This window comes from Plasmodium vivax, chromosome 5, assembly GCF_000002415.2.
Source record: "Plasmodium vivax chromosome 5, whole genome shotgun sequence".
Lineage (NCBI taxonomy): Eukaryota > Apicomplexa > Aconoidasida > Haemosporida > Plasmodiidae > Plasmodium > Plasmodium vivax.
The window spans coordinates 415237-434526 of NC_009910.1; the positions used below are offsets into that span (position 1 = coordinate 415237).

The following is a 19290-nucleotide window of genomic DNA, read 5'->3' on the forward strand; positions in this document are numbered from 1 at the left end:
GTACATATGCATTTGCTTCGCCTCCCCCACCAACCCAAGTTGAGCGACCGCACCGTATCTACAAATTATGTAACTTTTTACACACCTGTAGTGAATCCCCATCACGGGTCGCTTTCCTCACGTGTCCACCTATCCGTCCAGCTTATTCCTTTTTTTTGTTTTACGTTACTCAGATTTTCCCACCTCTTCTTTATTTTCAACGCAACCTTCTTGTTAATTACCCCCTTTTGAATTTTTGCCTTTTCATTTTGCAAAATGAAAACGAAGCAGTCGCACGTAGAAATGTACTCTTCTTCCCTGCAAAATAAAAAAAAAAAAAAAATAGCCAATATTGTGTGCAAAAGAGGGAAAACTTGCCTGACCACCTGAACAGGCAAGGTGAAAAAAAAAAAAAAAAAAAAAAAAAAACGGAATGCATAAGTGTGTGTGTGCGAGGAGAGGATTCCCCTTTCATGGAGTTTTATTTGGCGAAGATAGACTGCCCCTTTGCTTCGTTCTGCGCTTATAGGGGCTGTATTTTCCTTTCTTTTTCGCGCTTTTCCTTTTCTGCGCCGGGCCGACCTGCTCTCCAACAGTCTCGTCGAAAAGGTGTAAGAATTTCGCGCCAACAAAAAGTGAGCGGACAAGTAGGGAGACCCAGAGAGCAGCTCGAAAAAGTAATTCTTATCTTGCAGCATCGGGATGACCAGGAAAAACGTCAGCTGGTGCTCCTCCTTCCTTAAGTGGTGCAGAATGTACACGATCAGTTGGTTAATCAGGTACACATCGAACGGGGGGTTGACTTCGTACGCTCCGCTGCGCAACGGGAACTCAAAGAAGTTGCCCGAGCTCCCGAAAAATGTATCGATGTCTGGGAAGAAGGAGCAGTAGGAGGGAAGAACTGCATTGAGGGGGGAGGAGAAGCACTCCCGCTTGATTTTCAGCTTTCTCCGCAGCAGGGTCATTACTCGCTTCGGCACGCAGCTCTTCGGGGGGCCCGGGGGGGAGAACAGAGAGGGTGTGTGCATTATGTATACGTTTATGTGGACGTTTATGTATACGTTTATGTGAACGTGCTGGGGCAGGGGGGGACGCAAACAGCCCCAATCGCACGCCCCATTCCGCTGTAACCCTCACCCGACGTACCTGCAACCCCGAGTGGCGGACATTTCCAACCAACGTGTGGTACCGCATCATGAGGAAGAGGGCCAGGAAGTGGAAGTGACGCACGAAAATGTTCTTTCGGTTTTTTATGAGCATCCCGATTTGCTTGTAAAAACAGTCGTGCGGTGTTGCGTCTTTCGCGGGGGGTCCACAGATGGCAAAGGAAGAATGATACCTATATGATGGGTCTTCCGCGGGGGGGGAGCCTAAATTGGCGGCCCTGCCCAGCACCAAGTACCTGCCCAAGCATCCAGGGCAAACGCAAAACACACGGTTAAAGAGGAACGAAAACACAAGCGGATTTCTCTTATAAAAAAAAAAGCAATACCTATAAAATAGTAGGCACAAATTTACGCACTTTATTTTGCATGCCCTCTTTGCCATATACTCCCTTTCGTGAACGAAATAATTTTTCCCATCAAATTGGTAATACACATTTGGAGCATCGGCCGAGTGGTTTCCCCCCCCTTTGGATCTGAAGTTAAAAACAACGACGTCGTTTTTCCTCTGAATGTAGAAGCAGTCTTCTTGCCGGTGTGCATAGGGACTGTAGTTTTTAAGCGGCACCCTTTTAAGCAACCTGCGTATGTATGGACGGACATTCCTCCTTCGCTTCCCCTTTGTGTTTATCTTGCGGCGTTTCAATCCGCGTTCCATGTCGCGTTCCGTTCTGCGTCCCATGTCGCGTTCCGTTCTGCGTCCCATTCTGCGTCCCATTCCGCGTCCCATTCTGCGTTCCATCCCGCGTACGATTTGGGAGGGTAGGCTGCTTCCCCTGTGGAGGGAGAGGTTGACCCTTTTGCTCACGTGGAGGGTGACCCCCCCAAAGGTGTGCAGGTCCACCTCGTTGGCTAGGCGATACACCAGAAGAAGCAGCCACACGTTTAGTTTCTTCCCACTGTTTTGCAGATAGGAGGTGGGCCATCGTAGCCTCCCCTTTGCTATTGCACCGATTGCAGCGCTCCCACCGCGTGTGCATAGGAGGTGAACTGCTCGATCGAACTTACATGCGAGGTAATCCTCAACGGGGTTGTAGAAGCCTCCCCGTTGGGGTTTTCTGGAGAGCTGTCCGCTCATAGTTCTGGTGGGTGCCACTCTGCTTCTTTGCCCTGCTGACGCTTCTCTTCCTTTAGGATGCACGCCCTTTGGTAAGGCTTCCCCCCTTTGAAGTGAAACGCACGAGTGGACCAAGCACAAATAAAAATACATGTTCACACGCACGATGCTTTTTCTATATAAGGCACTCAATAAGGGGCGTAAAAATATCTTCAGATTTTCTAAAAAGGTTTTTCCTTTCCTATGGAGGTACTCATGTAGACGGTTGTCCCGGTGGAGGCCTCCTTGCTCGTCTTCCAACTGGTTGGACGCACCTAATGAGTGTATTTCTTTTCCTATTCTGTTTGCCCCCCTTTTTTTGCTAAACCGGTCTGAAGGGTTGCTCTCCTTTGCTGTGTCTCCTCTGAGGAGCCCCCTGACCGACTGGCCTCCTCTCCCCCTTTGGGAAGCGATACAAAACAGAGTACACTTCTTGGCGGTATTTTTCTTTTTTTTTTTCCCTCTTTTCCCCTTTTGGCAGTCCCCATTGAGGGAGTAGCCCCCCTTGGGATTTATCAACCCGTTGAGGTGGCCTAAAATGGACTCCTTCCTGTTCATCCGTTCAAAGCAGCGTTGGAAAATACGCCGGACGTCGTGGCACCGGGGCCACTTCTCCCTCTTAACCGGGTTGGCCTCTTTCCCTTCCCCCAGTTTGAGGCGCTTCCGAGTGTTTTGTCCCCCGCAGGGGTGGCAGCAAAGGGGGGAGTGGTGATGAGTGCCTTCATCTCCGTTCCCTTCAGATGATGTAAGTGGCAATTCCTCCTGGGGAATACGCACACTGTTCAGGAGGCTGCCAAAGTGAAGACTCAAAATGGATTGCTCCTGGTCGACCGGCTCGACGTAACTCTTCCGAAGGGCATCCATCACCGCGAAGACAAACCGTTTCTTCCTCTCCAGGGGGGTCATTTTTCTGTTCCGTAGTAGTGCATCGTATAAACAGAGGAGGCACCCTTCCCTCTGCTTCACCCCGTTTTCCTTCCTCCTGGGGGGGTCACAACCCCCGTCTGCACGCCGATCATTGCCAGTTGGGCCTTCTTCACCACTGCGGCGCTTCCAATCGGATGCCCCGCCCTGGCAGGGGAAACCGCTCCTCCCGGTTCTACCCCCCAGGGGGATGTTTAAAAAGAGGAAATAAAAAAGAAACACCGGGAAGAGGTACCCCAGAGGCAGCCGCTCACACAGGAGAGTGACATTCACGACGGTCAGCTGGAGGAGCCTCCTCACGTCATCCTCCAGTAAGTTGCGGACACTACCTTCGAGGAGAATCTGCTCTTCCTTTGTCCCCACCCTGTGGTGCGCATGCCCGTGTGTGAAAAACGCCTGTAGGCATTCCGAAAGGGCATTCTTAGTCGGCTCACTCACCTCAAAAGGGGTTTCTTGCAAGTGGGGCTTCCCCCCCGAGAAGACCTCCCCCTGCTGCTGCTCCTCCTCCCCATAAGAATGCGAACCGCTGCCAACGTCCGAAGGAAGGAAGTCCCATTTAAGTTGGCTGCTTCTCCTCACCAGGGAGCAGAAAAGTGAGTTCACTAGGCTGTCGTATAAGTGCCCCAAAATGAATCTCCCAACGGAGTGTTTAACTTTCGCTCCGTTGACTTTGATCTGGTGTTGTGCGCACTTGAGATGCTGCCGATGCGCTTTCAGGGGGCGTGTCCTCATCCTCTTCCTATGCATGGAGAGGTTATATGTGGGGGGTTCCACGCAAATGGAGAGCGTCATATAAATTGGAGAGTGTTTCCTCCTTGTGCTCATACGTTTGTCATTCCCATTTTGGGGAGTCCCAATTTGGACGCTACAACGGAGGGGCGTTTCCCCCCATGAGGAGCTTCTCTCCCTCCCCTGGGGTTTACTCATGTGGCCAAATTCCAAGCTGCTGACGTACCGCTTTAGAAATGCCAAGTGGGGGTTCCCCCTCTGGCGCCTCACGAGGGGGGCGACGAATGAGCAGAACTGGTTAACGTAGCGGGCGTCGCAGAAAAGGGGCGCGTCCTTTCGCTCGTCTGTGCTGTCAAGGGGGTGGCCACGTCTCCCGCTACGTCTCCCGCTACGTCTCCTGCCCGACTCCCCCCTAGCAATCTGGACGCGCCGCTCACGCCGCAAACGCTGCACACACCGCTTTAACCGCACAAACCGCACGAAGAGCCGGTACAGATAAGCGTCCCTCTCGTCAAGCGAATAGCCAGACCCTCCGATGCGCAGGCTGAAGAGGAACCTGTTAAAGGTGTCCTTCTCCAGGAAGCAGACGTGTCTGTTCATCTCCACTGAGCCCACGTGGTAGGGTCCCCTCACCTGATGTGCCTTCGCGAACTCGCGGTTAATGCGGCTCACCCTTTTTCGCAGCGAGGTTTCCCCATCTGGGAGGCCACCCCGCATCTGGCCATCCCCATCTGGGAAGCGACGCCGCATCTCTCCACCTGGGAAGCCACGCCGCACCCCTCCATCCGCAGAATCTCCCCCCCTAATCATCCCCACGTAGTCATTTTTTAACTCCAAGCCTTTCTTGTAAAACAGCTCGAAGGTGTACGCATTTAGGAGTGCCTTTCTCAGTTTGATGGTCTCCCTTTGGAAGGCGAGCTCCTTGTGGAGGTCAAGCCGACGGGGGGGCTCACCAACGGATCGCTTCCTCATTCTGTTAAGAAGTTTCAACCACGTAGAGCAGCGTTGTTTGGGGGGAAATAACTTAAAGGGGAGACCCTCCCCCAAGGGAGAGATGGGCACTACCACACTCGTCGAAGGGAAGAAAAGGACTACTTCGGGGAAAGCTCCTCCGGAATGGCCTCGCAGTGCGTGATTATAAAGATGGCCACTTCTGCTTTCACGGAAAAAGGAAAGTTAAAAGGGAGAGTCAAAAGGGAGAGTGCCCCTCCTGTGCTACCCCTTCCAAGAGCTTCTCATAACCAGTGCGGTGCGCATAGCAAATGGGGGGAAGTGCTCTCCAGAGAAACGCCTCCATATGGTGGTGGACTCCTTTACGGGTAACTACGCACCGCCTGTTAATCCCCTTGAAGAGGAAACCTTCGGATGCGTTCCCCTCATGCGTATAAGGCTACAGGTTCGCTCGCTCAGTTCGGCCCCATGCAGTGTAGATAAGACCCGCGTCGCACAGAGAGAAATTCAAACGGACTTCTCCTCTCAATAGGATTAAACATGTGCGTCATCCCGTCTTGCACCTTCATTACGACGTCTGGCCGGTAGGGCAGATTCCCCCGGGGGTTAACGCCAATCTCGTCACACATCAGCGTGACAGCATACCACGAGGAAGGAAACACTCTGGTCCGTTTTGGCACGGGCGCTCCGCTGAGGAGTTTGTTGCGTGAAGGGAGAGCTCCAGGCAGGTACACTCTGAAGGGGAAAGAGGGTAACTTATCACCCGTTTGCAGCGTTACGCGTTGTGCAATTATCATGTGCATAATTTGCGGCCCCCTAGTGCCTCCTCAACAGCGCACTATAAACCTCCGCCTCGTTCGGTGTGCCGCTTAACCTTTCTGTACACCCAGCAGAATTGCTTAAAAGGGGAATTTTTTTTTTTTTTTTTCCCTCTTTTTTGGTTTCCTCCCACTGAAGTTATTCCACCAAAGTTGTGTTTTCTTTTTTTTTTTTTTTTTTTCCCCTTTGCTGCTTCGCCTCGAGCCTCTCCATTGCCTTTCCCTTGACGCATCTCAACCCATGGCGGATAAGTACGTGTCAGGCTACCCCCCGCCACCGTACTACTTCCAGGAGTATGTAGATGCGGGTGAGGAGGAGGGCCACGTGGAGGCTCGCCATCTGCTAAGCGGCATGAAACCGCCGTACAGCATTTACGACGTTACAGAGAACGCCCACGTGCAGCCCCCAATCGATGGAAGCGAAAAGTACAGCGGAAAAACATGCCAACTGATGCTGGGGAGACCCCCACCAGTGCCACTCAAAAGTAACTACAACGTGTTTGGGATTAACCACCAAGTGGAGAGGAGAGTGGAAGACTTAGATAGTGATGAGTTACTCTATGATGTGAAAAAAAATTTGAAAAATGAATTCATTAAACTTTTTAAAAAATATAAAGAATCCTTTTTCGACCTCTTCGATGACATTGTAAATAACAGACGGGATGATAAGACCAAAATAAAAATGCTCATCAAGGTGCACGTAAATCTCTTTCACATCTTAGCCAAGCTGAGATACCACCAGGGTGTTAATAACGTCATTAACATTTTGAAGGTGCAACTGAAGAGACGGCAGATAGCCATCGACAAGATGAAGTTAAGTCTGCTTCGCATTTACTGCTATATAAATTTTGTTCAGGAGAACTTCTCCTCCGCTCGCGCGATTGAGGAAGATGACGAGGGGGGGAGTCCCAAACGGAGGAGGAAGCTGACTGTGCAGTAGCTCGGTGCACTGGGTGGGGATCCACCGTAAAAAAAGGGTTATCCACGTGTGTTGTTATTTATTTTTTTTTTTTTTTCCTTTTTTTTGACGTTTCTCCTTTTAGACCTTTTGGAGGGGTGCACCCATTCGGAAATGATGTAACATTTGAGCACACACGAGTTGAGAGTGCTCGCTGTGTCGACACTCATTTGGGATTTCCTTTGCACCGCCGCTCTGTTGCACCGCTTACCTGTCTCGTCTTGCAGTTAGGGCAGTTATCTTCTTCACTTCTTTGCGCTTCTCTACGCGCTCGGGGGGAGCTCCTCATCGGGGTACTCCCCATCACTGTCACCATAGCTGCTATCATCACTGTCTGCATCGCTGTCACCATCGCTGGCATCGTCGTGGGCTCCTTCCCTGCCCACTTCTCCTCGGTCGTTTCCTAAAAAGGTGAAGAGGGACACGCACATGAGGGGGCGCAAAAGAGAAACGAGAACGCGGCGCAGAGATGACCACGCCACTTCCACAGCTGAACGATGACTGCGCCACTTCCACAGCTGAACGATGACTGCGCCACTTCCACAGCTGAACGATGACCGCACCACTTCCACAGCTGAACGATGACCGCACCACTTCCACACCTGCGTAGTGCCTACCGGCTGGGCCCAGGCCTAGCGCGGACAACGCCGAGCGGCCCTCCAAGCAGTCGTCCTCGTCGTCTTCCTTGAGCATCTCCTCGAGGATGCCCCCCGCGTCCGCGGCAGCATCCGCGGCAACGTCCCCGTGCGCGCCCTCGAGAGAGTCCTCAACATTGAAGAGGTACTCATATTTAACAAATTCGGGAAGGGGCTCATGGCAGGAAAATTTGGTCAAAATGAAATTCATGTAGGGGTCCTTCTTCTTAACCTTAAGAGCGCCTTTCAAATCGCTGCTCCATTTCCACTCTTCTATATTTTTTTTTAAAGCCTCTTTATCAAAGAAGGCGAAATTATTTCTCCTTTTCTTTTCCTTCCAAGTGATATCCCAATTTTTGACTTTCTCTGGTACGGGCGCCGCACAACTGTCGGGAGTAGCACAGGTAGGAAGCCACTTCATTTTGTGTGGATACGTTTTCAATTCGTAAGTTAAATTTTGCAATGCTTTATATGTGAAGACAACAAATCGATACTTCAGCAAATTATAAATATTTACTCCCTGAACATTCTCCCTTTTAACGCTAGCTATATTTGCACACGCCCAAAAAAAATTATCGTTCACGTCTGTTTTTCCTTCGTGGACAAGCAAAGCGCTGTTGCAGTTGTTCCCCAAAATGTTTCTTAAATATTTTACAGCATATTTCGTTTTGTGTGATTTTATTAAAAAATTGTCTACGACTTTTATTTGGTCCTGCGCAAATTTGGCTGACAGAATAATTTTCATTCCCCTCCACAAAAGTTTTCTGTTTATTTTGGTCCTCTGGTCGAATGGCCTGAGGGGATGATTTTTCACTCCCAAATATCTTCCACACGTTTTTCTCCAATTCATTCTGGCCTTTCCACTTTTTTTTTGACTCCTATACTTCTTCGTGCTGCCTGGCCACTCCCATTTGTACAGCTGCATTCGCTCTGTGTACCCTGCCAGGGCAGTTCTGTAAAAATAATAACACTTGTGCAGTATGTCCGGCCTGATTGGCAAGCCGAATATATCGTTCGGCACACTCACGTACTTTATATTTTCGTCATCAGGGCTGCATTCAAATTTGTACACAGGGATTTCTAACTTGCTGTTAAATCCCACCGCTGGGAAGGTCCAATTGTTTCTTAACAGAGTTTTTATGTCTATTATGCATCCTGGTCTCCTCACCACTGGCTCGTCATCCACGTGTGCGATATGCTTCGGCCTCTCGAAAATAAATTTGTATTCGTCTGGCACCTCTTTAATGTTAACACGCTCGAACGTGTTTTCTTCCCCCGGGGGGGCCTCCCCTACGTGGTCCGCGTCCCCCTCACAGGTGGTGCTCCCCGTCCGGTCTACATAAAGCGGTTCCCACCGTTCATGCTGATCCTGCCGTTCCAGCCGCTCCACTCGCTCCAAATGCATGTCTGCATTTTTTCCCTTTTCCGCAAAATCGCCTGAACAGGTCATAATTTTTTTTTTTTTTTTTTTTTCGCAGCTAGCCATTTCTCCATTTTGTGTGTGCAGCTCGCTCATCTTCGTTGTAAAGCGGAAGGTCCTCGGTTCTCGCCTTTGCGCGGGCGCGCGCGGCACGGTCTTTGCGACCCTTCGGGCGAGGCCCCCCTGGCACAGTTTCAGGAACATCGTGCTGCGTTTTTCGCAGGGGGGAAAAAACGGAAAAAAAAACGTGAAAAATGGAAAAATCCCAAAAAATAAATAACCATGTGGGTATAGAGGTGCCAACATACATACGCACATATATGCGAGTGGCCAGAGAAGCGTTACGCTGGCGCGACCTCCACCCACATAACGCTATTTTTCCTGCGTGCGCGGAGCAGCTCTGTGCGAAACCGCCAATTGGCACTCCTTCCAGAGCAACGTCGACAGCAAGGCTTCTTTGAGGCGCGGCCCCCATCGCACTCCCGTTTGTATTTTCAAAGTCGCCGGCGTGGCCAAAACTGCACAAGCGAGTTGCGATCAAATTTGATCACCACCAGGCGGCATGTGCAAAGAGCATACATACATACGTACATACGACGTGCATATACCTTTGTGCGGCTAAGCCTTGACGACTCAACCGATAAATGGCGTAGCACAAGGAAATACGCTGCCCCTCCGCGAAGGAACAAACAGCTGCGCCATGTTCACAGCCATTCGGGGGCAAATGTACAGACACAGGCACGAACACCATGGTGAGCCTTTTCCAAATTCACAGAAGGTTCATGTACTGGCCTCCAAAAAATAAAATAAAAACTATAAAGGTGAGCATATACGTGTAAGCAGGGCGTTTTGGCGTTTATACACATCGAAGTTTCATCTGCACACACCGGCACGTAAACAGATCGTTCCCTTCGTTTGCTATCCCCACAATGGAGGGAACATTCTACATTAACCCCTTTATACGTTCATGCATGTAATGCATCCCCGCATCTCCTCATTCTGTCAGTTCCCCTCAGGGAAGAAGAGCTTCATTTTTATCGGCAAGAGGGATGAGGATGGGAAGGACGAACCGCTCCTGTGCTTTGTCGACAAGTGGGAAAAAAAAAAAAAATAAAATAAACTATTCACAGCGAAACTGCCAAATGTAGAAGTTTTGCGTAATTACCCAACGTAACGCTTGCGTGCTGAGGGGGCGAAGGTGCCCCCCGACCCGTGCCCACTCACCTGTGACGCCCCCCTTAACCCCAAAATTTTGATGCAGCCAAAACCATAAGCTGACTTGGATGAACGAAGAGGAGGTCCTGAATTTGGAAAAGCTGGTAATGCGCTGATGCAGAGGGTACTGTGCAAGCAAAGGGGGGTACCCAGCACGCCCATATGTACATACCACCACGCGCACCAGCGGACAGCGAAAAATTCTCCCCCCTCCGTGCAGATGCCGCGACTAGACAGCTACTTCTCCCTCTACTTGGAAAAGGCAAAAAAGGTCAAAGAGCAGAATGCAATCCTTAGTGAAGAAATGAACAGATCGTTGCATGATTAAAAAAAGGAAGAAAGAAAAAAAAAAAAGCACAAAACACAAAATGAGAGTGTGAAAATAGGGGAGCACACCTTCGAACCGCTTAGCATTCACCACACCCCACAACGTTGCCTTCTTTTTTTTTCTTCACCTCAATCCGAAGGGGGGTTTCCCATCAAATGTAAGTCAAATTGGAGGGGCGCCTCAATCTGCCGCCATATGCCTGAACATATATTTAAATTAGCACCTGTTTTGTTTAATGTAACAAAAAAAAAAAAAAAAAAAAAAAAAAAAAGAGAGGAGTGGAGGGAGGCACACACGAAGTGGAAAAAAGGACGCTTAGCATTACGTTCGAATGGAAAAAAAAAGAAAAAAAAAACACACATGGGTGTACATAATGGGAACATTTGTCTGTGTATTTTGGCACACGTAAGCGCAGCAGGCCTCGTGTTCTCCACGTAGGGATGAGGACTCTCCCACGCACTTGCCCATACAGACACACACATAACAACACAACTCTGGTGAACTAAAAAAAAAAAAAAAAATTGCACAGATGGTGAACTGAATAAATGAACAAGTTGTTGGACCCTAAATCGATAAAAACATGCAAACAGTTTTTTTTTTTTTTTTCCTTTTTCTTCACATTTTCGCGTTATATATGTGCACAGGGAGAGTTCCCCCTAAATCTGCCCAGGGGGATGGAAACAAAAAGGTCTTCCTTCGTACATTCATATGCACACCCATACGTGAGTACGTATGTACATACGTGTGTACATACATGCGTGCTTTTTTTTTTTTTTTTTTTTTTAAATTTTGCTAATAATGTGCAGTATCACTACGGTCGCCATGAAGATCAGCGTGGAGATGAGGACCGTTTGGGGGGTTCTACAACGAGGGGGGGGGAGGGGGATAAGTGAGTCATGGCGCGGGAGTGCATCCGCGTGAGGGTACGCATGCGAACGGTTTATATGTACGAATGGGGGGGGAGACAGACGAACATGCCAAATGGTATGCACCCCATGGGAATGCACAAGGGCGCGCACAGAGATGCCCCCAACGCACATCCGCTGGTACGCTCAGCTGCGCCCGTTTGATTACAATTTAAATCCTGGCGAGTCGTCTCCATAGAACTTGACGATGCTGTTGGTATTTCCACTGTTGCTTCCTCTCGGCTTGGAATTGCTCGATGCTGATGCTGTGCTCTGTCTTCGTCTGTCATGGGGGAAAACGTCATGTGAATTACGTTGCGGGGTTGGTTTCTTTATGCTTGGCAAAAACACCCAAGTAGGGGGGGTTACTCCCCCTGGAGGACGAGGAGGAGGGGGGCCCTCCACTTGCGGTGATATCAGATGGCTAACCTGGCGGGGGTTCTCATACCACCGACGATAACAGGTGAACTGTTCATTTTGCTCAAGTGGTTAATTTATGGAAGGGAGTGGTCTGCACGGGGGAACGCGGAGGAGTGGGGGTGATATCCCGCAAGAGCTCGGCAGCAAGAGCGGTAGGCGGCACGCAAGTGAACGCAACAGCTCACGTAAACAATAGTAGCAGCGCCGTCAACTTCCCAAACAGGGAAAGGCAATCGCGCAGCGGGTGGTATATTTCCCCAGGGGGGAAGGAACTCTCACTTGCTCGTAATACTTGCTAACCTCTAAATGGGGTCAGTTGCTTCGTCCTGCTGCGTCCGCTAGTTCTCTTCGTTTCGCGTTGGCCGAGGTGAACGGGGGTGGTTGGAAAGGATGGCGGCGTTGGAGGCGTTCGAGGCGTTCGAGGCGGTGGAGCCGGTGGAGCCGGTGGAGCCGGGTGGAGGCAGATGAAAGCAACCGAAAGCGACCAAAAGCGACCAAAAGCGACCGAATGCGGCTGCTCGCGTTCCCTCGTATGCTTCCTTCGTCACTTTGGATCGCGCCGCGCTTCGCTCGTTCGTTCGCGTTTCCTATTTTGCAACTTCGTTTGATGGAATGTTCCTTTTGTTTATGGCTACTTGCAATTGTTTTGTTTTTTTTTTTTTCTTAAAATATTAAGAAGTGTAATTCTTTTTTTTTTTTTTTTTTTTTTTTCCAGATCACCCCAGCGTGCATTTGCCAATTCGTATAGCCGCTTTTGGTCGCTCCTCCAAATGAACGAGCACGGGAAAAGGTTACCTCGAGGCCTTTTATTTTTTAAAAAAAAAAAAACAATCGCCGTAGGGGATTCCCCATGCGACTCTCAGAAATTATGCGGCAAGTTCTTCGTTAAATTGTTAAGAAAAAATATCCCCTTTTTGCGCGCGACACAAGTGGGAGTCCTGTTTCAAAAGGGCCGCCTTACGCGATGTGCATTGTGCAGACGTTCATATGGGGGGAATGTAAAACAGCGCGCGCATGTCCGGCGCTCTGCTTCATTTGAAGGGTGCCGACTGACTTGCATGTCGCAGTGGTGATAGTACGCAATCGTAATCGAATTTTCGTTCGAATTATTGTTCTCTTTACCATTCGCATGTTTGTTGTTTTTTTTTCCCCCCGGTGGGGTGAATAACCCCCAGTGCTGAGCTGGCCACTTGGTGGAATTCTGTTGCGCAGCTGGGGAAGGCGATTCTCCGGGTGAGCACTTGGCCGAGGTACCTACCTGGCGCCGAGCCAATATGGGAGTGGGAAAGAGAGGCACATCCAATGATGCCGTTTTTTTTTTTTTTTTTGCTGGAACATCGTCCGATGGGGGAGTTACATTTTTTGTAGAGTATATACCCCCCATGTGGTATACCTTTCCCGCTGAAGTGCACGTTGCTCGGCGCGAAGCAGCAACACATTTGTGCAAACCGTCTTAAAGAGGTGCACACATATTTGAGAGCAAGCGAATGGGGAGCGGACCACCTCTTAATTCCCATGTTCGCAATAATTTGCGCATCAAACGAGGGGCCGCAAAACGCAAATGGGCGAACCCGATTTCTCAAAATGGGAAGGACTTTTTTAAACGTTTATTAAAATGGATGCAGTTACTTGAACGTAGGAGAGAAAAAAAAAAAAAAAAAAAAAAAAAAGGCAATAAAGGCAATGAAGATGGAAAGAGAATTCGCGAGAAAAATGGTCCATTAAAGCGGCCCAGTGTAGCGGCCCGGTACGGCGGCCCCTTAATGCAGTCCGCTGGGCGGCGTATCAAAAGGAGCACACAGGTGAGCATTCCAAGCGGAGAACAGACCGATGCGGCCACGCGGAGCAACTGCTGATCGTTGGCAATTCGTAGTGGGCAGATACGCCGTCAAGTTGTGCGGTGCGCCGCCACGCGGAGTGTGCTTGCCTGTCCTGTGCTGCCCCGTACTGCCCTATGTGTCTCCCCGCGGGCTAATTGTTCAGCTGAAAGTACTTAAACTCGTAGGCCAACTTTCCCTTGGCGATGACTCTCAGAAAGTCTCTAATTTGGTGCATCTTCAGGTACTTCTTGGCCAGGTACTGCAGGGGGGGGGGGGTCCCAAAAAAAAGGGGAACAAATAGAAAGATAAATACGTGCACGTATGTAAAGAATGGGTATGCGTAGGGACACTACTCGCACGATCGTGGTCACTCGCTAGTCGTCACTCGCTGCGGGGGGCCCACCTTTATGTACCGCTTGGAGAAGGGGATGTGCACGGTGATGTAAATTTTGCAGTCGTCCGAGGTGACCACAATTTTGTTCTTCAGATTGTTGGTCTTCTTATCAACTTTAATTTTGTCCTTAAAAAATTGCTCCTAAAAAGGGGGTGTGGGAGATGAGGGGAACGGTCAGCACGGCGACTCTCCAGGGATGGAGGCAAGAAAAAGCAGCTGATCATCCGGGGCAAATGACCCGTACATCTCATAGGAACACCCACTTCACATGCACGAACGTGCCACATCCACCGCATGCGAATCTCCAGTGGGGACTTACCAATCCGCTAATGTCAAGGATGGTATCTTTCACTGGCTTGGTACAGTCTAGGATGTACTTAACTCCCTTGGTGCTTTTCATAGTCTTGGGTTTTTTCACAGCCACTTTGCTCTTCTTCCCATTTTTCTTTTTCTGTTTTTTTATAATTTTGGATTCCTTCTTGGCTACCATTGTTGTTAGGTATTCGGGTGGAGGGGGATATTTTAAAGGAGAATTCCACAAAATATATTTTGCGCTTCCTAAACGGTCAGTTTTATTTTTTTGTGCCGCTCTTGTGCCGCTCTTTCGTTTGACTCCTTTGTGAAGATGCGAGGAGGGAGAGGAGGATGAAAAGTTACGCTGATTTGCAGAAGGCGAACCTCGCAGTGCGGAATGCTCTTGTTTACGTTTTATATGTATCACTTAACGTGTATGTTTTTTTTTTTTTTTTCTTTTTTTTTTTTTTTTTCCCACTTTGATCGTTCAAAATTGTTGGTATCAACGGCGAGGGGGCATCGCTTTTTTTTTTTTTGCGTTTCGTTTTATTGTAGGCGTGCAGAGAGCCGCGTGGGAATTGTTGCAAGGGAAGTGAGCAAATTGAGGAAAAAAAAAAAAAAAAAAATCCAAACGGTTGGGGTGGTAATAAAGAGGGGCATCAAACTGGTGTCAAGAGAGCGTCGAAGTAGCGTCGAAGTAGCGTCGAAGTAGTGCCGAAGTAGCGTCGAAGTAGTGCCGAAGTAGTGCCGAAGTTGCATCGCGATAATGCATAGTCACATCGCGCTAATTGCATAGTCGCATCGTAACTGCGCAGAGTTCCTCGCAAGGGCCTCCCGGGGGGTACAAAAACGGAGCGGCACATACACGCGAGTTTTTTTTTTTTCGAGGCAAAATAGCACCCACTTGCGATGCGCTTTACTCGTTGCCCAGCTCGCCCTGCCCCCCTCAGACATACGCCGCAAATGTATGCACATAAGGCATATTACAAAAACGTATTGCTACCTTTTTTTCGGGGAGGAAAAAAAGGCTGAGGGGACGCCTCCTTATGGTTATACTGCTCCGCTAAATAGGTATTATATAACCCCCTTTTTATTCGACCCGGCCCTTCAGTAGTAATAACACTTTGCTTTTTTTTTTTTTTTTTTTTTTTTTTTAATACCTCCCAAATGGGGGCTGCACGGGGGATTCTCCTCTGCATGGTGTATCGTCCCCCACAAGGGAAGGAAGCAAAAAATGTGGAGTCATACATTTTCTGTTTTTTTTTTTTTTTTTTTTTTTCGGCCTGCTGAGCCGTTTGTAAGGATACCGCTAAACTGATTCGCTATTTTATTGTTCCACCCGGCGCCGCTTCCGTGGCGAGGTTGCGCAGGCAGGTTGTGCACCGCGCTAGGCGGCCTCTCTCCATTTTGCAGCCTTTTTACGAAACAAAGTGGGAAGCCACGTAGCACCTCTGCAGGGTGCAAGTTAACGAGTTGCTCGAAAAAACTGCTTTTGAAAAACAAACGAAACAAACTGAACGGGGGTGCCCCGCCACGACGCTGACGGGATGCCCCGTGCTGGGGAGGAAATCACAAAAAAGGGGGTTTCCACAGGTGGTGCGCTGTGTGAGCAGCGTTGGGGGTAGGGCGTGAGTAACCACCATGGGGATGAATGCGTTATGACACCACCGCGCTGCTGCTTCACCCCACCGCTTCCCTCCAGCGCGGCTAAAACTTCATCTGCTTGGCGTTGCCCGGGACGACGAAGAAGGGCGGGAGGTTCTTCGTGGTGACGCACAGGGGGCACAGAATTTCGATCACGTAGTCGCTCTGCGCGTCTGTACCGCCCTGCGCATCCGCACTGCTTTGTGCTTCACCTCCGCCCATCTCCGATTCGACCGGGCGCACACTCTGCACATGCACGAACGCAGCCATGTTCATCAGGTGCACGTAGTGAAGGTCCTTCGAGTAGGACACTCCCAAAATGCAGTGGGTCAGGTTGCTAACATTCCCATTATACAAACTGACGGTTACGTTTTCCCTCTGAATGTCTCTGGCATCCGCTGGGAGTGCCGACAGGGGCACCGCCAAGTTGGTGTCCAGTCGTATGAACGTGGTCAGGCTGTACTTGAACGAAATGACGTGGCTCTTCCTGTGCAGGTTCTTCGTCACGATGATATCTTTCGTAAAGTATTCGTAGTACCACAGGTTTTTGCAGTACCTCACTCGGTTGTTATCCGAGGGGATCACTCCCTCGTACTTGGGCATGCCCACAATTTCGACTCGCCTGGCTGGGTCATCGGCGGTGGGCAGAGCGGTTGGCTTGCGGGGCGCCTCGGCCAGGGAGTCGCGCCGGGAGTCGCGGCGATAGTCTCTATCGTACTCTCGATCGTACTCTCGATCGTACTCTCGATCGTACTCTCGGCCGTACTCTCGGCCGCACTCTCGATCGTAGTCCCCGTATTCCCCGCCGCCACCACCGCCGCGCCGCCCCGCCTCGTCCCCGTACTGGTCCTTCAGCGAGTAGTGCAAAAAGGCATTGTCAATCACGATGACGATGTTGATGCCGTATATTTCAATCAAGTTGTTAATGACGTGGTGGTCAGCCTCGGACGGCACGTTCAAAATGAAGCCCGCGGCGTAAATGCCCTCCTGCTCTCCATCCGTTTTGCCGCTAGACGAGACGCAGTTCAAATTGTTAAGCAGCATTAGGTGGACGCAGCTACTTATGCACTCATTCAGGTGGTAATACAAACTGATATCTTCATTCAGGTCTAGGTAGCCAAAATAATAATCAAGTGCACACTTCATCCTATTCATAGGGTCATATACAAAGGAACTGAGGATGCCTGGCCCCCTGTTCAATTCGACCTTGTCACATGTACACTTGGTATCTGCTTCGATGTAAATCGGCTTGAAACCAGATTTCAATGCGTAATTGAGAAGGATCAACGAAACGGAACTCTTTCCTGAGTTATTATTTCCTGTTATAAGAACTCTCGGTCCGATTTTTTTTTTTTTTTTTGCCAATTTTCGGTAGGCATCCAACGTGTATGATAGGGATAAGTACTCCTTCATTGTGTTGTTCCCACTTTCATACTCCTGCAACGTTCGACCCTTTATTTGAATTGTGCATCCTGTGAATGTGTAGATGGCAAATTTTTGGTTACATCCAAATTTGTACTCCTTATCAATGATTAACTCTTTTCCAAATATTTCGGCCGTGTTTTGGAAGTTGCCACTGCCACTGCTGCTGTGCTCGCTTTTGTGTCCTACACCGCTTCCGCTGGGTAGTAAACGCACTTTAACGCATTCTTCCTCTTCCTCCTCAAATTTCGTATACTTTTCCAGGGTCACTATTCGTAGTTCTCGGAAGGCCTTCAAGTGGTATATCCGTGTGTTTCCGGAGTTAGCCATTTTGTGCTTATTCTGCAAAAGGGGGGAAATTCTCTTGGGGGGCTATTTTTCCATTTGACGCGCTTTTTTTATCACCCCCCCATGGTTATCCCCTCCCTAGGTACCACCTTTATGGGAGGTGACAGCTTCTCCTTTGTGTTAAATCCCCCCGGATGCGCAATTTGTGTAGGAAGCTTGCATAAATGAATGTAACCAATTGGTGTATTTTTTTTTTACCCCCCTTTGTGGCCACCCTATGTGACGGCTAGCCATTTTTTTTTTTTTTTTTTTTTTTTTTTGCAAAAAGTTATGAACCGTTCAGGCGAAAGAGAAGTTGCGTTTAACATGCTGCACTTTTTTTTTTTTTCCTCAACTGCGCCGCAATGGTTACCGCAATGGTTACCATCACCGTTGCTGCTTCTCCCCTCTGCTTTTGCCAGGCGGCGCTTTGCACTTGGCAATTTACCCCACCATGCACTTCTTTTCCGAAGTTGTTGCTTCAATAATTTTTACCCCCCCCCCGTGAAAGAGAGTTCCCTAAGAAAAGGTCGCCCCTACGATATAGCATATTTTGGGGGGGAAAAAAAAGAAACCACAGCTGGTATAGAGCGATTATATACGCATAAAATAGGTGACTTTTTTTTTTCCCATTTTTGTAACGTCGCGTCGTTTCTCTTCCCCATTTTGCGAGCCACCTAAGCTTGGCCGAACTCGCCGAACCAACCACTTTTCCCGCTCCCTTCTGCTTTCCGCCACAATAGGGGCGATAAACGGGACAGCATGTAGCCTTGAGTGGAGAAGGCGTCCTCCCCCCACCAGCAGCTTGCGCACCGCAGATACAACGAGGTATAGCGTCCCCCCCACTCCACATTGCTGCCGAACAAGATGAGCTCCCCCGAACGAGGGGCATCACCCCCCCCTGCAGAGGAAGACAAAAAGGAGAAGCGAGTCATTATCATTCTTGAGGGGGCCCACTTGCAGCTAATCGAAACGAAGAGGTACATTTACGAGCTAGCCAATTCCATGAAGCACAAGCACTTGTTAAGAGACAAAAAAAAAGAAGAGGAAATTAGAAACTTCAGACCCGACATCCTACACCAGTGCCTAATTCACCTCTTAGAAAGTGCCCTAAATAAATATGGCCTCTTACAAGTCTACATAAAAACACATGACAATCAGCTATTCTTTGTCTCTTCGAATTTAAAAATCCCCAAAACGTATGACCAGTTTGAATCCCTAATGGTCACCTTCCTACGGAAATATAAAATAAAGGCAAATGAAAAAAATTTGTGCTTGCTAAAATTTCTGAAAAATGACTATAATGCTATTTTACCAATTAATGGAAAAAAAATTGGCTTGTCTGTAAAGGGAAGGAAAGTACATTTGCCTGACTATGTTCAGAATTTCCAGAACGAAAATATGCCCGTCACTTTTTTTATTGGGGCCGTGGCCTACTCCAACCCCATTACGAAGCTTGAGAATTTGGACGACAACATTAGCATTTCCGAGTTCAGCCTCAGTGCCGCCACGTGCTGCTCCACCATATGCTCGGAGTTTGAGAACCTGTGGGGCGTCTTCTGAGGGGTCGCTGCGGAGGGGTCACGGCGGATGGGGTGAGGTTTTTTTTTTTACCGGTGGAGTCCCCCTGCTGACGGCAGCACCACCGATTGCGGTTCCTCGATTGCTAACCTTTTTTGTTCATTTTTTTAAATTTTTTTGCGCCCACGCAACATCGGACATTGCGCACGTAGCGATGTCGGCACGGCGAACATTTGAAAAGAAGGAAAGCAAACAGTTTCATTTGCCCCACCGCGAGTTACAAATGCGTTGTAGCAGTGTGAAGTTTGCTCCTTTTTATTTGAATTC

At 49.1% G+C, this 19290-nt stretch overlaps 8 protein-coding genes across 8 annotated transcripts, besides 24 other annotated features; 3 read left to right on the plus strand and 5 right to left on the minus strand.

The window, feature by feature from the left end:
• The first annotated feature begins 29 nt into the window (after positions 1-29).
• Positions 30-58: a microsatellite.
• On the minus strand, positions 31-4863 carry PVX_089255 (hypothetical protein, conserved; the record flags this gene model as incomplete). Its single annotated transcript, XM_001614890.1, has 3 exons — positions 31-297; positions 562-965; positions 1126-4863. 3 exons carry the CDS (start codon positions 4861-4863, stop codon positions 102-104), a joined length of 4338 nt encoding a protein of 1445 aa, XP_001614940.1. The 3' UTR covers positions 31-101.
• Positions 199-261: a microsatellite.
• Positions 1722-1759: a microsatellite.
• Positions 2348-2374: a microsatellite.
• Positions 2573-2621: a microsatellite.
• Positions 2763-2828: a microsatellite.
• Positions 3127-3146: a microsatellite.
• Positions 3845-3867: a microsatellite.
• Positions 3864-3898: a microsatellite.
• Positions 4670-4722: a microsatellite.
• A 242-nt stretch (positions 4864-5105) lies between the features above and the next one.
• Positions 5106-5125: a microsatellite.
• A 193-nt stretch (positions 5126-5318) lies between these two features.
• Positions 5319-5410: a microsatellite.
• A 190-nt stretch (positions 5411-5600) lies between these two features.
• Positions 5601-5622: a microsatellite.
• Positions 5623-5842: 220 nt separating this feature from the next.
• On the plus strand, positions 5843-6600 carry PVX_089260 (RNA polymerase II mediator complex protein MED7, putative; the record flags this gene model as incomplete). The annotated part of the gene is made up of 1 exon (XM_001614891.1): positions 5843-6600. The coding sequence occupies exon 1, from the start codon at positions 5902-5904 to the stop codon at positions 6598-6600; it is 699 nt and encodes a 232-aa protein (XP_001614941.1). The 5' UTR covers positions 5843-5901.
• Positions 6601-6881: 281 nt separating this feature from the next.
• PVX_089265 (hypothetical protein, conserved) lies at positions 6882-8703 on the minus strand (the record flags this gene model as incomplete). The annotated part of the gene is made up of 2 exons (XM_001614892.1): positions 6882-7021; positions 7236-8703. 2 exons carry the CDS (start codon positions 8701-8703, stop codon positions 6882-6884), a joined length of 1608 nt encoding a protein of 535 aa, XP_001614942.1.
• Positions 7202-7221: a microsatellite.
• Positions 7442-7471: a microsatellite.
• Positions 8062-8087: a microsatellite.
• Positions 8640-8670: a microsatellite.
• Positions 8704-8798: 95 nt separating the features above from the next.
• Positions 8799-8830: a microsatellite.
• Positions 8831-8957: 127 nt separating this feature from the next.
• PVX_089270 (hypothetical protein, conserved) lies at positions 8958-10456 on the plus strand. Its single transcript, XM_001614893.1, has 4 exons — positions 8958-9494; positions 9680-9765; positions 9935-9992; positions 10109-10456. Exons 1-4 carry the CDS (start codon positions 9423-9425, stop codon positions 10214-10216), a joined length of 324 nt encoding a protein of 107 aa, XP_001614943.1. The 5' UTR covers positions 8958-9422; the 3' UTR covers positions 10217-10456.
• Positions 10457-10620: 164 nt separating this feature from the next.
• Positions 10621-10770: a microsatellite.
• Positions 10771-10838: 68 nt separating this feature from the next.
• Positions 10839-12223, minus strand: PVX_089275 (protein transport protein sec61 beta 1 subunit, putative). The gene is made up of 4 exons (XM_001614894.1): positions 11842-12223; positions 11551-11632; positions 11291-11404; positions 10839-11077 (listed from the first exon to the last, which is right to left on the minus strand). The coding sequence occupies exons 2-4, from the start codon at positions 11595-11597 to the stop codon at positions 10999-11001; spliced, it is 240 nt and encodes a 79-aa protein (XP_001614944.1). The 5' UTR covers positions 11598-11632; positions 11842-12223; the 3' UTR covers positions 10839-10998.
• A 918-nt stretch (positions 12224-13141) lies between these two features.
• Positions 13142-13161: a microsatellite.
• Positions 13162-13358: 197 nt separating this feature from the next.
• PVX_089280 (60S ribosomal protein L22, putative) lies at positions 13359-14538 on the minus strand. The gene is made up of 3 exons (XM_001614895.1): positions 14075-14538; positions 13765-13896; positions 13359-13620 (listed from the first exon to the last, which is right to left on the minus strand). The coding sequence occupies exons 1-3, from the start codon at positions 14243-14245 to the stop codon at positions 13513-13515; spliced, it is 411 nt and encodes a 136-aa protein (XP_001614945.1). The 5' UTR covers positions 14246-14538; the 3' UTR covers positions 13359-13512.
• Positions 13431-13468: a microsatellite.
• Positions 14539-15756: 1218 nt separating the features above from the next.
• PVX_089285 (hypothetical protein, conserved) lies at positions 15757-17687 on the minus strand (the record flags this gene model as incomplete). The annotated part of the gene is made up of 1 exon (XM_001614896.1): positions 15757-17687. The coding sequence occupies exon 1, from the start codon at positions 17443-17445 to the stop codon at positions 15757-15759; it is 1689 nt and encodes a 562-aa protein (XP_001614946.1). The 5' UTR covers positions 17446-17687.
• Positions 16222-16244: a microsatellite.
• Positions 17212-17291: a microsatellite.
• A 74-nt stretch (positions 17688-17761) lies between the features above and the next one.
• Positions 17762-17791: a microsatellite.
• A 144-nt stretch (positions 17792-17935) lies between these two features.
• Positions 17936-19005, plus strand: PVX_089290 (ribosome biogenesis protein NEP1, putative; the record flags this gene model as incomplete). The annotated part of the gene is made up of 1 exon (XM_001614897.1): positions 17936-19005. Exon 1 carries the CDS (start codon positions 18310-18312, stop codon positions 19003-19005), a length of 696 nt encoding a protein of 231 aa, XP_001614947.1. The 5' UTR covers positions 17936-18309.
• Between the last annotated feature and the right edge of the window lie 285 nt (positions 19006-19290).

Bases quoted from the DNA above. Each gene is read 5' to 3' on its own strand.
- PVX_089280 (XM_001614895.1), bottom strand. From the start codon at position 14,245: ATGGTAGCCAAGAAGGAATCCAAAATTATAAAAAAACAGAAAAAGAAA. The intron at 13,897-14,074 runs GTAAGTCCCCAC...CCCCCTTTTTAG, and splicing joins TCCTTGACATTAGCGGATTG to GAGCAATTTTTTAAGGACAA. The intron at 13,621-13,764 runs GTGGGCCCCCCG...CCCCCCCTGCAG, and splicing joins TCTCCAAGCGGTACATAAAG to TACCTGGCCAAGAAGTACCT.
- PVX_089270 (XM_001614893.1), top strand. From the start codon at position 9,423: ATGGTGAGCCTTTTCCAAATTCACAGAAGGTTCATGTACTGGCCTCCA. The intron at 9,766-9,934 runs GTGGGAAAAAAA...ATTTTGATGCAG, and splicing joins CTCCTGTGCTTTGTCGACAA to CCAAAACCATAAGCTGACTT. The intron at 9,993-10,108 runs GTAATGCGCTGA...CCCTCCGTGCAG, and splicing joins TCCTGAATTTGGAAAAGCTG to ATGCCGCGACTAGACAGCTA.
- PVX_089275 (XM_001614894.1), bottom strand. From the start codon at position 11,597: ATGAACAGTTCACCTGTTATCGTCGGTGGTATGAGAACCCCCGCCAG. The intron at 11,405-11,550 runs GTTAGCCATCTG...CCCCCATGACAG, and splicing joins GGTATGAGAACCCCCGCCAG to ACGAAGACAGAGCACAGCAT. The intron at 11,078-11,290 runs GTAATCAAACGG...CCCTCGTTGTAG, and splicing joins GACTCGCCAGGATTTAAATT to AACCCCCCAAACGGTCCTCA.